General features: G+C 38.4%; 1 protein-coding gene across 1 annotated transcript in view; it reads right to left on the bottom strand.

Annotated features, from left to right (window-relative positions):
- Positions 1-13,727, bottom strand: part of Radx (RPA1 related single stranded DNA binding protein, X-linked) — a 74,828-nt gene that overhangs the window by 32,304 nt on the left and 28,797 nt on the right. Inside the window, exons 8-10 of the mRNA XM_034486211.2 lie at positions 12,830-12,991; positions 11,602-11,762; positions 10,693-10,868 (exon numbers count right to left, since the gene is read on the bottom strand). Coding sequence (XP_034342102.1) covers positions 10,693-10,868; positions 11,602-11,762; positions 12,830-12,991 — 499 coding nt within the window. The remainder of the gene's footprint in view (positions 1-10,692; positions 10,869-11,601; positions 11,763-12,829; positions 12,992-13,727) is intronic.

Raw genomic sequence — 13,727 nt, 5'->3', positions numbered from 1 at the left:
GATTTTCACCAACCCTACATCTGACAGTGGGTTAATTTTCAAAACATAAAAAGAACTCAAGAAACTAGACAACAAACTAAATTAAAAATGGTTACAGATTGAAACATAATTTTCAACAGAGGGATCTCAAATGGTTGGGAAACACTTGGATAAGTGTTCAACATCCTTACTCATCAGAGAAATACAAATCAAAATGACCCTCAGATTCTGTCTTACACCCATTAGAATGGTTAAGATCAAAACTGAAGTGACAGCAGATGCTGGCAAGCATGTGGAGCAAGAGGAACACTCTTCCATTGTTGGTGGGAGTGCAACTTGTACAACCACTCTGGAAATCAATCTGGCTGTTTCTCAGAAAATTAAGATTAGTTCTACCTCAAGACCCAGCTATACCATTCCTGGACATATACCCAAAGGATGTTTCATCCTACAACAAGGACACTTGCTCAAACATGTACATGGCAGATTTATTCATAATAGCCAGAAACTGAAAATGTCCCTCAATGGAAGAATGGATAAAGACAATGTGGTACATTTATACAATGGAGTATTACTCAGCTGACAAAAAAATGACATCATGAAACTTATTGGGAAATGGATGTAACTGGAAAAAAATTCCAAGAAAGGTAACCCAGAAACAGAAAGGCAAACATGGTATGTATTCACTTATAAGTGAATATTAGCTTGTAAAGTAAAGGATAATCATGCCATAATCTAAAGACCAGAGAGGTTAAGTAACAGGGAGGGCTCAAGCAAAGGAATACATGAATTTCCCTGGGAAGGGGAACTAGAACAGATATCATAGGTGGACTAGGGGTACAGTACGTGAGGGATAGGAATAGGATCAGGTTGGGGGAAGATGGAGAACTGAGTACTTGGAGTGACAACTGGTATTTGTGGACATTTGTCGGTATTTGTGAGACAGAAACCACTGCAATGGAAACTCCCAGGAATCTATGAGAGTTACCACAGCCAAGCCTACTAATAATGGAGGCTATGGAGCCTGAACCATCCATCTCCTGTAATCAGGCAAGACTTTCATTGGAGCGATTTGGACACCAACCCAGCCACAAAACCTTCGGCCTACAATTTGTCCTGCTTGCTGGAGTAAAGGTGGTGCAGAACATGTGGGAGTGGCCAACCATTCACTGGTCTAACTTGAGACCCATGCCATGAGAGGGGATTCATGTCCTACACTGCTTGGAGGGCCAGGAACCAGAGGTTGGATAGCCCAGGGACCTTGGATAGAACTAAATAGGACAGGCCAAAACCAAACCAAACAAAAGGTCAGTAAAATGATTCCTAATGACACTCTGCTATACTTGTAGACCAGAGCTTAGCATAGTTGTCATCAGAGAGGCTTCACCCAACAACTGATGGAAACAGATGCAAAGACGGACAACCAAACATTAGGTAGAGCTTGAGGAATCCTTCAGAAGAAGGGGAGCAAGGATTATAGGACACAGAGGTCAAGGACACCACAAGAGAAGACACAGAATCAACTGAACTGAACTGAGCTCATAGGGATTCACAGACACTGAACCATCAACCAGGGAGTATGCATGGGACTGATCTAGGTCCTCTGCATGTATGTTATGGTTGTGTAGCTTGGCATTATTAGTGGGACTCCTAAGGGTGTCTGTCTCTGGCTCTTTTGCCTGCTTTTGGGATCCTTTTGCTCCTACTGGGTTTTGCTTTCAGCTGTAATATGAGGGACATGCCTAATCTTATTGCAACTTGATATGCCCTGTTTGGTTGATATCCTTGGGATCCTTGCCCTTTTTGTGAAGGAAAATGAGAAGAAGTGGATCTGGGGGAAGGAGGAGGGAAACTGCAATTTCAATGTAATATATGAGAGAATAAATAAATAAAAAGAAAATGGTTTTATTTGTATCATTAAGTCAGCCAATAAAAGCATATAACATGCATGCACAGATCCTAATATGCTAGTTGTAGTTCAGTATTGGGATGTAGGATATTCTTATGATACACAGCTACCAACTATTAAAAAAAAAGAGGCTATGGAACAGTCTTGAGGAAGGATAAAGTAGAAAAGTATGTAATTATATTATAAAAATAAAAATGTAGACATATCTTTGAAATTGTATATTAAGTTGAATCTCAGTCTTGAAATGTGCAATAAAAATGTCTAGAATTCCATGAAGATAATGTTTGTTCAAATCTAAATTTTAAAGAAAAATCTCATGAGATGTCAGGATACGAAAAGAGCTTTAGAAAATTCTTATCATTTTAGACAATACATTGTTATGAACCAAACATGCTAGAAATAGGAACATGGCAGGCACTTCTGCTAAAGTTTCAGACAGAAATCAAAAGTGTGTTATTGAGAAAGTGTGTCTTCTATGCCCTCTCAAGTGGCTTGGTCATACTATATTCTGTGCATAGAAAGTTGAGTTTATAAATGGTAAACCTAGATATTTAGCTGAGGGTATTTCTAATCAAATGTGGACCACCTAGATTCTCTTTCCTATTCACAGTAAAATATACAAAGAATGATGTTATCAGAGGGGGAATTGTCAAGCAAAAAGAACCCCCAAATACAAACACTTTGGAAACTGTCAACCCCCAAATATAAAATATCAGAAAGTTTGATCTGGACAGATTACCAAAGGTGTGGCTGGAGAATCATTTGCTCAAAAATTTGACTTATATAAAGAATAGCTGTGTGGCTCACCTTTGTTGTAAAGTGTTTTTCATACAAGCATGTGGATCTGATTTGTATACCAGAATACACATACAAAGCCTAGTACAGTGTCATGTACTAGTAACCAGTTTTGGGGAGGAAGAAACAAGCAGGTCTCTTGTGTTGACTGGAGAGCCCACCCAGCCTACTTGGCAAGCTCCATAAGAAACCAGGTCCAAGAAGCAAGGTAGATAGCTCCTGAAGAATAATACCAGAGGCTTTTAGGTTTCCACATGCATATTCACACACAAGGAACACACACACACACACACACACACACACACAACATTAAACTAGAAAGTAGATTAGACTACGATGAAGAGAGAGACCTATGAAGAGGACAAGAGCGTGTCAGGAGTTGGAGGATGAATATGAGTGAAGCATACTTATATACATGAATAAAGACCTCATAATGGGATTTCTACAGGGCAAGTTCCAGGATAGCCAAGTTTAGGGCTTGAGAGAGTTGTAAAACAGAAAGCTGGTAATAGAATGATGGGGGCCATGTGCTAGCCCCAGCAAGCAGCAGTACTCAGCAGCTTTGGCTATGTGGTTCTGACTTTAGAGTCCAGAATAGAAGGAACTACTGGGACAATTGATGCTGGTTAGCTGGAGCTAAGAAATTAGAGGTGATTGAAAACAGACCAGCAACTCTAAGATGAAATCTGGGAAGCATTTTCTGAGAGTACAAAGAAGCTGTATTTCAGAGATAGCCAAGGTTGTACCTCGTGCTGCAGTTGGACTTGGCAATTTCTAAGAATCTCCCAAGTGCTACTGATTTTGAAGATATGAAGATATCACAAAGAACAGCTGCGGCTTGACACTGTGAAAGGCCAGGGAAGGACATTAGTGAAGTTGACTTGGAGGCCCCAAGATGTTAAAGATGCCAGAGCTGTGGGATACCTGCTGAGGACAGCTGCTAACATGAAGTGGAACAATCCCAGGAGAAAGAAACTTGTTGCAGTCAACAAAGATGAAAAATGAGTGGAGATCTGAAGACTGCTTTTGTCATCAGCCATGGAGATGTGGAGTCTGGAGTTTGCCCAGCTGGTTTTCTGACTTGCTTTGGAGTTTTAACATTTTTGAGACTGCTATAGACTATGGGGACTTCGAAAGTTGGATATAATGTACTTTTTATTTTGCTATGGCCTGGTATGGTCCCCAAGACTTTATGTGTTTGAGCAAGCCTACAGGGACCAGGGAGTAGAATGTGATGCTTTGTATGTGCTTGGCCCAGGGAGTAGCACTATTAGGACCTGTGGCCTTGTTGGAGTAGGTGTGTCATTGTGGGCATGGGCTTTAAGACCCTCATGGTAGCTGCCTATAAGTCAATATTCTAGCTGCCTTCAGATGAAGATGTAGAATTCTCAGCTCCTCCTCTACCATGCCTGCCATGTTCCCTCCTTGATGATAATGTACTGAACCTGTAACCCAGCCCCATTTAAATATTGTCTTAATTAAGAGTTGCCCTGGTCAAAGTGTCTGTTCACAACAGTAAAACCCTACCTAAGACAGCGGCAGATGGAGAGAAGGAACTGATAGGGAGGGTAGATGGGAGGGAATATGGTGTTCAGGATCATCTGTAGGGAAGGACAGGAGAGATGGCTAGACAGCCATGAAAATGGATGGAAGTCTGCAACTTCTACTACGGAAGGTTGCCTTCAGTAACCAGCCCAACCTGAGACCCCTCCACAGGCAAGCATCAATCCCAATGATATGTTTGCTTGCATACAATAGCATGTTGTCTTCACCCCACAGCTGACTCAGACAGCTACAGATACAGGCGCCCAAAGATAAACAGTGGATGGAGTTTGCTTAAACTGATGGAAGAATGGGAGAAAAGATTGTGGGTCCTGAAGGGGTTAGTAACTCCACAGGAAGACCAACAGAGTCGACTAACCTGGACCTTTGGGACTCTCTGAGACTGAACCCAAAGAACATACAAGGGCTAGACCTAGGTCTCCCCTGCACATATGTAGCAGATGTGCAGCTTGGTCTTCCTGTGGGTCATGAAAAACCGGAACAGGAGCTATTCCAAAAGCTGTTGCCTGTATGTGGATATGTTCTACTAGCTTGGCAGCCTGGACTGGCCCCAGTAGGGGAGGAAGCACCTGTCTGAGCAGAGACTTGAAGTGCCATAGTGGGAGAATACCCAGGGGGAACACCCACTTAGAGGAGAAGGGGAGGGTGTTGTATTTTATAAAAAGGAAGAAAAGAGGAAGGGGAATGTTTGGTTGAGAGGCATGGTATAGTACATAGAGAGCATGGGCGAAGGGGGTGCCTCTGTGGGCCCATACTGAGGCATCCCTTCCCCCTGAAGTACTAGTCACATGGTATAGTATAGAATAGAGTTTATTTAGGGCATTGGGAGGAGAGTTGACAGAATTGAAACACTGTATCTGACATGAAGTATGTTCTAGGTTGTCTGTCAGTGGTTTTAAAATGGGCATGAGGCAAACAGTTAGGTGCCACTTGTGTCCCCCCCACCCCCACCCCATTATATCCCATGCACTCTGAAGGACCAAAAACTGGTTTCCAAATTCAGCTAATTGCGTATTTAGAGTCTTTAGATTTGCTTATGTAATTTTTGTTTGTATTTAATGATAGGAAATCGGGACAAAATAATTAAAACTTATTATTATCAATCCCCCATGAAGATGCAGTCATGATCTAAAGTTGAGCTAAAAATTCATAGTCAGGAAGGATCAGGATGTCACTGACCAGAGTATCATCCTAACTAGAGGAAAGACTCACCATCTAACTCTTAACATTGTCCCTTAGTTCACAGAGCTCACAGGTGAATCAATTTTTATTTCAACCCAATCCAGGTGGGCAGAGAATCTACATGTAGTTGAAGAGAGAGGGGAGTGCTCTCGTTGTTGTCTTTGGAAGTGAGACTTTGAAAAGCCTTCACATGAATGAAACAGGGGCTCTTCCCTGCAAAGCATGTAATGGATGATCTTCAGTCTTCCTCACTCTCTAAAGTAGGTTTCCTCCAATAGCTCCAGAATTCTTTCTATACCCATTTTGCATGGTGAATTCCTCTGTTTTAAATCTCTCTTTATTCCTTTCTCTCTGTCCCTACTGTTCTCTCAGCTGGCATGCACATCTGCCTGTAAACAGCAAAATTGCTATGAGAGTGACTGCCCTTGGTTACAACAGAAAGTTCTCTAAGAAATTAGATGTGTCCTACTGTTCATCAGTTGGTTCTGGTGGCTTTGTAGCCTCACTGTGTTTCCTGTTGATCTGTTTTGTTGTTGTTCTCTATCTGCGTATCATGGCCTGGATGAGGGTCTCCATGCTAGCCTTCCTCTGCAGGTACAAGAAAGCAGGTCCAGTTTATCTGCAGTACCCAGCATTCCCTCAGAGTCTCACCTGAAGCCAGAACTATCCAAGTCTTCTCGATCCTGGTTTGTACCTGTGTCGCTTTCATTGTCATACCCTTGACAAACCAAAGCTGTGGCTGATTGCACATTGGCACCGTTAGAGAACTGTGTCCCCACTCTTTCCTCTGTCATAGCAATCATCAACAACGACATAAACAACAACACAACAACAACAACTCTAATTTTACAATTTTCCCTATTATAAAAACAAGTAAATTCTCTTATATAAGTAAAAAAATAAAGACCTCATAATGAAGAAGTCCATTATTTTGTCCACTAATTAAAATTAATATGTGGCTGGACAGATGGCTCAGTGTAGCAGAATTTTAGCTGAACTGTTGCGTCTGGCTTATGTAGCAGAATTTTAGTTAAACTGTTCTGTCTGGCTTTTGAAGTCGCCTTTTTGTCAGTGATTGTTAGCTGTGATCCTTTGCATAACCTAGTCTCAAGATGTGCCTGGCAAACCAGGAAGTCTCCTATGACTGAGAATTGCTTAGGTGTTAGGTCTTTCCAGACAACCTTTAGATCAGATAAGGAGTTTTGGTATGCGGAAATTGATTTGCTAAAATACCTTTTGTGTAACAATGAAAAAGGCTTCTAGGAAGTTGCCTATTTAGGGACAATAAACTCTTCCTGCAGTGTCCCTCTTTTCTTCATCTGCATCACACAGAACACAGACAGCTCAGCACATAAACATGATTGTCAACAAAGATAGAAGACCTGAGTTAAATCCCTAAGACCCACAAGGTGAAAGGGAACCAATAACTCTTCAAGGTTCTCTTCTGACCTCCACATGTACACCATGGCATGTGTATACACACATATGGGTGTACACATACATAAGCACACAGCATACATAAATAAATGTAATAAAATAAAAATTAAAACAGATTAAGCTTATGGCCAGAGATTGAATTAGTCATCAAAACAGAAGGGTTGCTAGCCTAGAGTACTATAGGAAATACAGACAGAATGAAATGAAGGGAAGATGTCAGCCTTCTAGGATTCTGCAGGCAGGAAATGAGTGCAAGAGATAAAGAACTTTTGTAATGACCAAAATTAACCTGTAAGCCCCACATGCCCAGGAACCAGGTAACTTCCTGTAATGCTGAGAATTGTAGTTCTGAGAAATAACAAAGCCTCATGGAAAAGTATGGTGGCCTATAGGTTTGTCTTTATAAGCCTCAGCAAAATGTGGCTCAAGCCCATTCTCAAGTGAGAAATTTTAGGGAATTGTCTGTAACAAGTCCATTTGAAACTTGCTTCAAGTTTGGCTCAGAATGGTGGAGGTGGTTTTTCTGTGGAATCTCAGGATTAATACTTTCTACAAAGGACTTCAGAAGCACAGGAATTAACTCAAAGAACTGACAAATGGAAGTATATGAGATTAAAAATACTCTGCACGACAAAAGGAATTATTAATACAGTGAGGAGACAGACTACAAAATAGGGGGAAAATCTTTGTCTTATATAGTTCATATGGAAGCCCCATAATATATAAAGAGCTGTAAAAATTATTACCAGAATCTAAAACTTCCTATCAAGAAGCCAATAGAGTTTTCCCAATGAATATAAGAATTGGTAAGTATCCTTAGCCTTATGGGAACTTAAAATTAAAACTCCTCTGAAGTGCAACTTCATCCTACTCAGAATGGCAATCATTAACCAAACAAATGTCAACAAATGCTGGTTGAGCATACAAGGGGGAAACCAGGGCTCCTCCTTATCAACATATAAACTTGTGGTAAACATGTAAACTGGTATAGCCACTGTATGAACCAGAATGGAGATTAGTCACCACTAAAAACACAAATGTCATAACTGAGCTATACCATTCTAGGCATATACCCAAAGGACACTCTATATTCTTTTATCAAGATATTTGCATATTTATGTCAACTGTTCCACTTTGTATAGCAACTAGGAAATGAGATCATTTCCATTAACTAATGAATGGATAGTGAACTTTCTTCAGCTGTAAAAAAAAAAAAGTAAAATAATAAAATTTGTAAGAAAATGGATTCGAATACAAAGTATTATATGACATGAAATAAGCCAGACTCAGAAAGACAAATAAGTCTTTTTTTCTTTTACATGTAGTTACCAGATTTTAGAGAGAAAGACAGGCAAGATTATGAAACTATAAAAGGGTCAGTGAGAATGGGGGAAGATTTCAAGGGAGAAGCAACGAAGAGAAAAGGTGAAAGAACACATGTGACATAAAAGCAGAGGAACCAGAAAGAAAGGGTCACAGGATGGAAAAAGGGAGAGGAAGCCAGGTGAGACATGCCCATTGGTACAATAGCAGCATGAAAATAATGGGAATAACAAGCCAGTTTCTTTTTGGTGTTGGTGTTTTGAGACAGGACCACTCTTTCTAGCCTTGGCTGGGCCAGAACTTATGATGTAGGTCAGGATAGCATTCAATTCACAGAAATCCATTTGCCTCTATCTCCTGATTAAATATGCACACCTCTACTCCCAGCTTCCAACCACTTTTTGATAGCTTTAAGCCCGGCCTCACAAAATGATACCCATTATCAGGTTAAAAAATTATAGCTAGACAGGCACAGGCCTTAGGAAAACTGACTATTATACTGTTAAGTGTACATGGCATTAAATTAAATTGACTCCCAAAGATATGCTGATATACCCATAGATCAATGTATCTCTCCGCTCTCATCTAAGAAGATTCTATTTGCAGTAGATAGTGACTAACACAGAGTTGCAAAGCTGATCAGATTTCAGAGAGTAAGAGAATATAGAATGCTCAGCCCTAAATAGAACATATAAAACACAATATCTCCCAAGGCTTGGGGATCTTTGCAGAAGAGGGATAGAAAGAGCTATAAGACTCAGAAAATAGATAGCTACAAAGAAGTAATGTTTTGTGGTCATAGCAAGGCACCTGAACATATGAACTCATACTGGTTGCAACAGCATGTAAGAACTATGTGCAATCCTTAAATGAGACCAAATCCCAGTATTGAGAGGGCAGTTGGGCACATAGTCCCACTCCTAGCTGTAGAGCTATTGGCAATTGCTAGATGCTAGAAGAAGAGAAATTCTTTAATAAGTGTAGTCCATGATATTTTGATCAGTCTCCTATAGTAGACCACACATCCAAGAATATTTGGGCAGCAGAAATATGTCTTGAATTTAATAGGACACAAAATTGGGTAGGTAGGGAAGGAGAAGTGGATCTGGAAAGAGTTGGGGAAGGGGTGTCAATAAGATCAAGATAGTAACAGATTAAAGAACTGATTTTAAATAGAACAAAGTATATATAAATACCATAGTGAACTCTATTACTTCATATTTTAATTATCATTAAAAAATACAATAAATAAGTGAATTCCTGAGGAAAGAAATATCATAGTCCTACATCCAGACCAGCAAGCAACAAGAGAGAGCCACACTAGGCCAAGCTTGAGGATTTGAAACCTCTAAGCCCATCCTCAATGACAAACTTCCTCCAAAAAGGCCACACCCACTCCAAGAAAGCTACATCTCCTGATATTGCCACTCCCTATAAGCCTATGGGGGTTATTTTCCTTCAAACCACTACAAGAAGAAAGGGGAGGTCACTTCTTTGTTTCCAGAGTATAGAGCAACGACTCAGGGATAAGTGAGTGAAGCTACATTAAGAGACCTAGAAAACACAGCACTGAGTCAGACAAAACAATTCTGAATACCTTAAAGATTAAGTGGAATTTTCCATACTAAGTTTTGCAGTGGCCTTTATCTCATAACTCCCCTTTTCATTCTAATTTTGCTTTTTTAAAAAAAAATAATGGCCATGTTTATGCTAGTCTTGTTCCACTAAAATCCAGATATCTAATATGTCTGTTTTGACCAGCTAATAGTTAAATACTTGTCACCAGGTTGGCTCACCTAGGTTTTCTTCACATTAAGACTGTGGACTAGAGTTGAGGAAGGTGAAGGTTAAGACTTTTAAGGATTATTGTGATAGAGAGAATGTTTTTATGTGTGAAGGATGTGGATTCACAGGGAGATTGACAGCAAGCAAATGTGAGTTATAAATGGTTAACTTTCCCTATCCCTACTATGAGAGTTCTAACTCTGAGGACATCAGAAGACCTAATTTGGAAATAGAGTAATTAATTTCAAATGGGATTAGTTAAGGTGAGTTCATAGCTTGGCAGAGTAATTCATGGCAGGAATTCCAGCATATAGGAGGCTAAACAAAGCGAGAGGTCATAGGCCAGCCTGGCCTACATAATAAGATTTTACCTAAAGAACAGATGAATTTGTACTGGACAAGAGTGGTTTCTCCAATCCAGTATGAGTAGTATCCTTTATTAAGATGGGAAATTTGTGGGGCTGGAGAGGTGGCTCAGTGGTTTAGGGCACTTGATTTTGTAGAGGACCTGGGCTGATTCTCAGCTCCCATATGGTGCCTGACAATCATCTGTAATTTCAGTTCCAGGGGTTCTGGCCTACATGAGTACCAGGTACAAATATGTACATGCAGGTAAAACATATAAAAGAAAGTAAATCTAATTTTTAAAACGTGAACAACTGGACAGTGAGACACAGTGGAGAACTGTATGTGTAAGTGAAGTAATGCAAGTGACTTACGGGTTAGCACTTGGGCCTTGAAGAATTTTTCTTTTTGCGCAGAGACTCAAAACCATAGACATAGATGGAAAATTCTGAGAACCCATTGGTGTGTCATCCTGAGGTCTTTTACTACCTCTTTCTTGACAATGACCTTCTTTTTCAGCTGCTTGAGATGTTGAGGGTTGGCTAGCAGTCTAAAACCAATAATTAGACAAAATATTTTAAAACAAATTCACAAAATGATTTCTCTTCTGAAAAAGTATACATTTAAGTTTCATACTTTGAAGAGTTGGGAAGAATACTGCAAACATACTGCTTTTTTAAAGATGATTAAATTTATATCTATCTTTTATTTAGGTTGAAGAAGATAAAAGTCCTCTTCTGCTACTATAATTAATTGACCAGATAGATTAAATGATTATTTCTACATATATAGTAATACTCATAGACACAGCTTTGGCAAATGTGAACTAACAGGAAAAAATGAACTCTTGAGGATATGGACAGACATTCCAGTATTACTATCTTAGTATACCATTTTTTCCTATGAGAACTCTTGTTATGTTTTACAGAATGTGGGTAAAGCTACCATTACAGATAGAGAAGTGAAACATCCCTCGTGACGTTTTCCTGTCACTTTAGCCTAAAAGAAGTTAGCACGGCAATTAGGCATATACTCTACCAAGGCATTAAAGACATATATAATAGACTTGAATTATTTAGAAAACAAAGAGAGGGTCTGATGCCTTAAGAAATGCAGAGGCCTGCGCTTCACCCCAAAATGACAGAAAAAGGAATGAAGCAGGAACAAAAACTAAAATAATCGTTTTCTCACAGATTAAGTTTGAGAGTCAATACATAAGGTATCAATGGTCATTATGATCATAGTGCTGTTGAAGATGTACTAGGAGTCCCCTGGAACCATACCTGACATGCTTCTGGTGCTGGGGCACTTTGAGCTGAGTGTTTATTGGGGATGTACTTTATAGCAGTAATTATCCCCTGAATTGCAATGCGCCTTTGTTCCCTATACTGCAAGTCTTCAATCACCTTCCTCACTTCACTTATTGTTGTCAAGAGCCACTCAGCTGCAAAAGAACAAGTCCCAAGACATTATAACTTTCAAAGAGACATGATTAAAAGCAAAAATTAGATTTCCAACATAGTTTTATGTGAACCTGCTATATTAACTTAATTTTGTGAGATTTTGTGCTTATATTTGATAGCCTCTTCAGTATTTGTCATCAAAATATAGGTAAAATACATGTATCAGTCAAACTGTGATATAGGCTTCTTGCCTGAAGTCTCTGTAACAGTAACTGTACATATTAATTATAATTTATAGATCATATTTCAAACTACAAATTATTAGTCATTGCCTAGTAGAACATATTTTCATTATTTAAATAATATACAACATATTGTATATGTTGCAATCATACACAGCACCAAAGAACATAGCAATATTTAGATGGTGATAGCTCAGCATTTCAATGTTTATTTTCTCCCAAACATTCAATCATCTCAAGCTTTAAACAAGGACATACTTATTTTAAACTTTTGACTTCCCTATATTAATTCTACTTAAAAGGAAATTAATGCTTATCTTCTCACTACTAATTCAATTCCAAATTCAGCATCTAGTATCCCTTTTCATTCAAAATCAACATGGAATCACGTTATATGCAAGAGAAACCTCACACAGCTATCACCGTCTGGATATGAGATCATGTAGCACCTCATTTATGTATCAGTGACCTCTCTACTCAATGTCATTCAAATTGAGATTTCGAATGTCAGAGCTGATCTTAAGACATTTAATCAAAATATTATCCACAAGTTATTCTCCCTTCTTCTACTTTCTCTTTCCTTTTTTCCCCAGTCTAATAAAATTAAAAAAAATAACTTTTAGGAAATATAACATATATATATATATGTTATATAAACTATATATATACTCTCTCTCTCTCTCTCTATATATATATATATATATATATATATATATATATATATATATAGTATCTACATTTGAACAAAACTATTGCCTCTAAAGTTTGCTTCACATTACTTCTGTGGGAGAAGGAAAATATATATATAAAACAGCAAATACTAAACTTGTAGCATAAAACAGCAGAATTGGAAATTATACCAATACCTTTAATAAAGCGACTATACTTGGAAAATGTCTCGGGCACTGGTGGATAGGGGTAATATCCACCAATAACAGTGTTCTTTGCTTCCAAATTAGTCTTCGTTTTAATCCACTGAATAATTTTTTTTGCCTTGGTATCGTATGTATATGGCTGGCCTCTATGGCCTCCTTGCCAGAAGGGAGAAATGCAAATAAGCCAAACAAACAATAAAAAAGAGAAATAAAGGTCACTGAAATACATTTGTGTGGACTTTGAAACATTAAAACACTGTCTCATTTAATAAAAAAGAAAGTAATTTTACATATTATGTAGCAAATTTTACTTATCGACTATGGAGCATACAATTATCCAAAGACAGTAAACATATCCTAAGAAAATAAGACATATCACAGTTCAGTGGGATTTAAAACAGAAACTGTCTATATGATAATAAGAACCACAGGAGGAAAGCCCCCAAAACTCTATTCTAAATGGTTAGCATCTTCTAAAAAGCTGATATTTTTTGTAACTTATTAACTTGAGAGTATGGTGTAACAACAAAAATAATTGTGGATGTAGTTTGAAATTTAAATTCGTGTTCTTAAGGCAGACTTAAAAATGACATATTAATATCAGATATTGTCAATATTTGCAAAATATTGATAAAGACATATTTATACATTTCATAAAACTCATGGCAAATTTCTTAATTACCAGCATGGTAGAATTCTGGTAAATACCTCATTCTACACTATTTTTCATACTCTCATTTAGGAATTTGTATCTTATCGATTTTAAAGGGAAAGTAATGCACTGCTCTTCCCCAGTACTTATGAACCTTGTGTACATAAAAATCTATAGATGCTCAACTCCCTGGTATAATAAGGCATACTATGTGGATAGAATAAATGCACATCCTCT

The sequence above is a fragment of the Arvicanthis niloticus genome, chromosome X, assembly GCF_011762505.2.
Source record: "Arvicanthis niloticus isolate mArvNil1 chromosome X, mArvNil1.pat.X, whole genome shotgun sequence".
Classification (NCBI taxonomy): Eukaryota; Metazoa; Chordata; class Mammalia; order Rodentia; family Muridae; genus Arvicanthis; species Arvicanthis niloticus.
The sequence above is the reverse complement of the archived record's forward strand: the minus strand, read 5'-3'. Positions and strand labels throughout refer to the sequence as shown.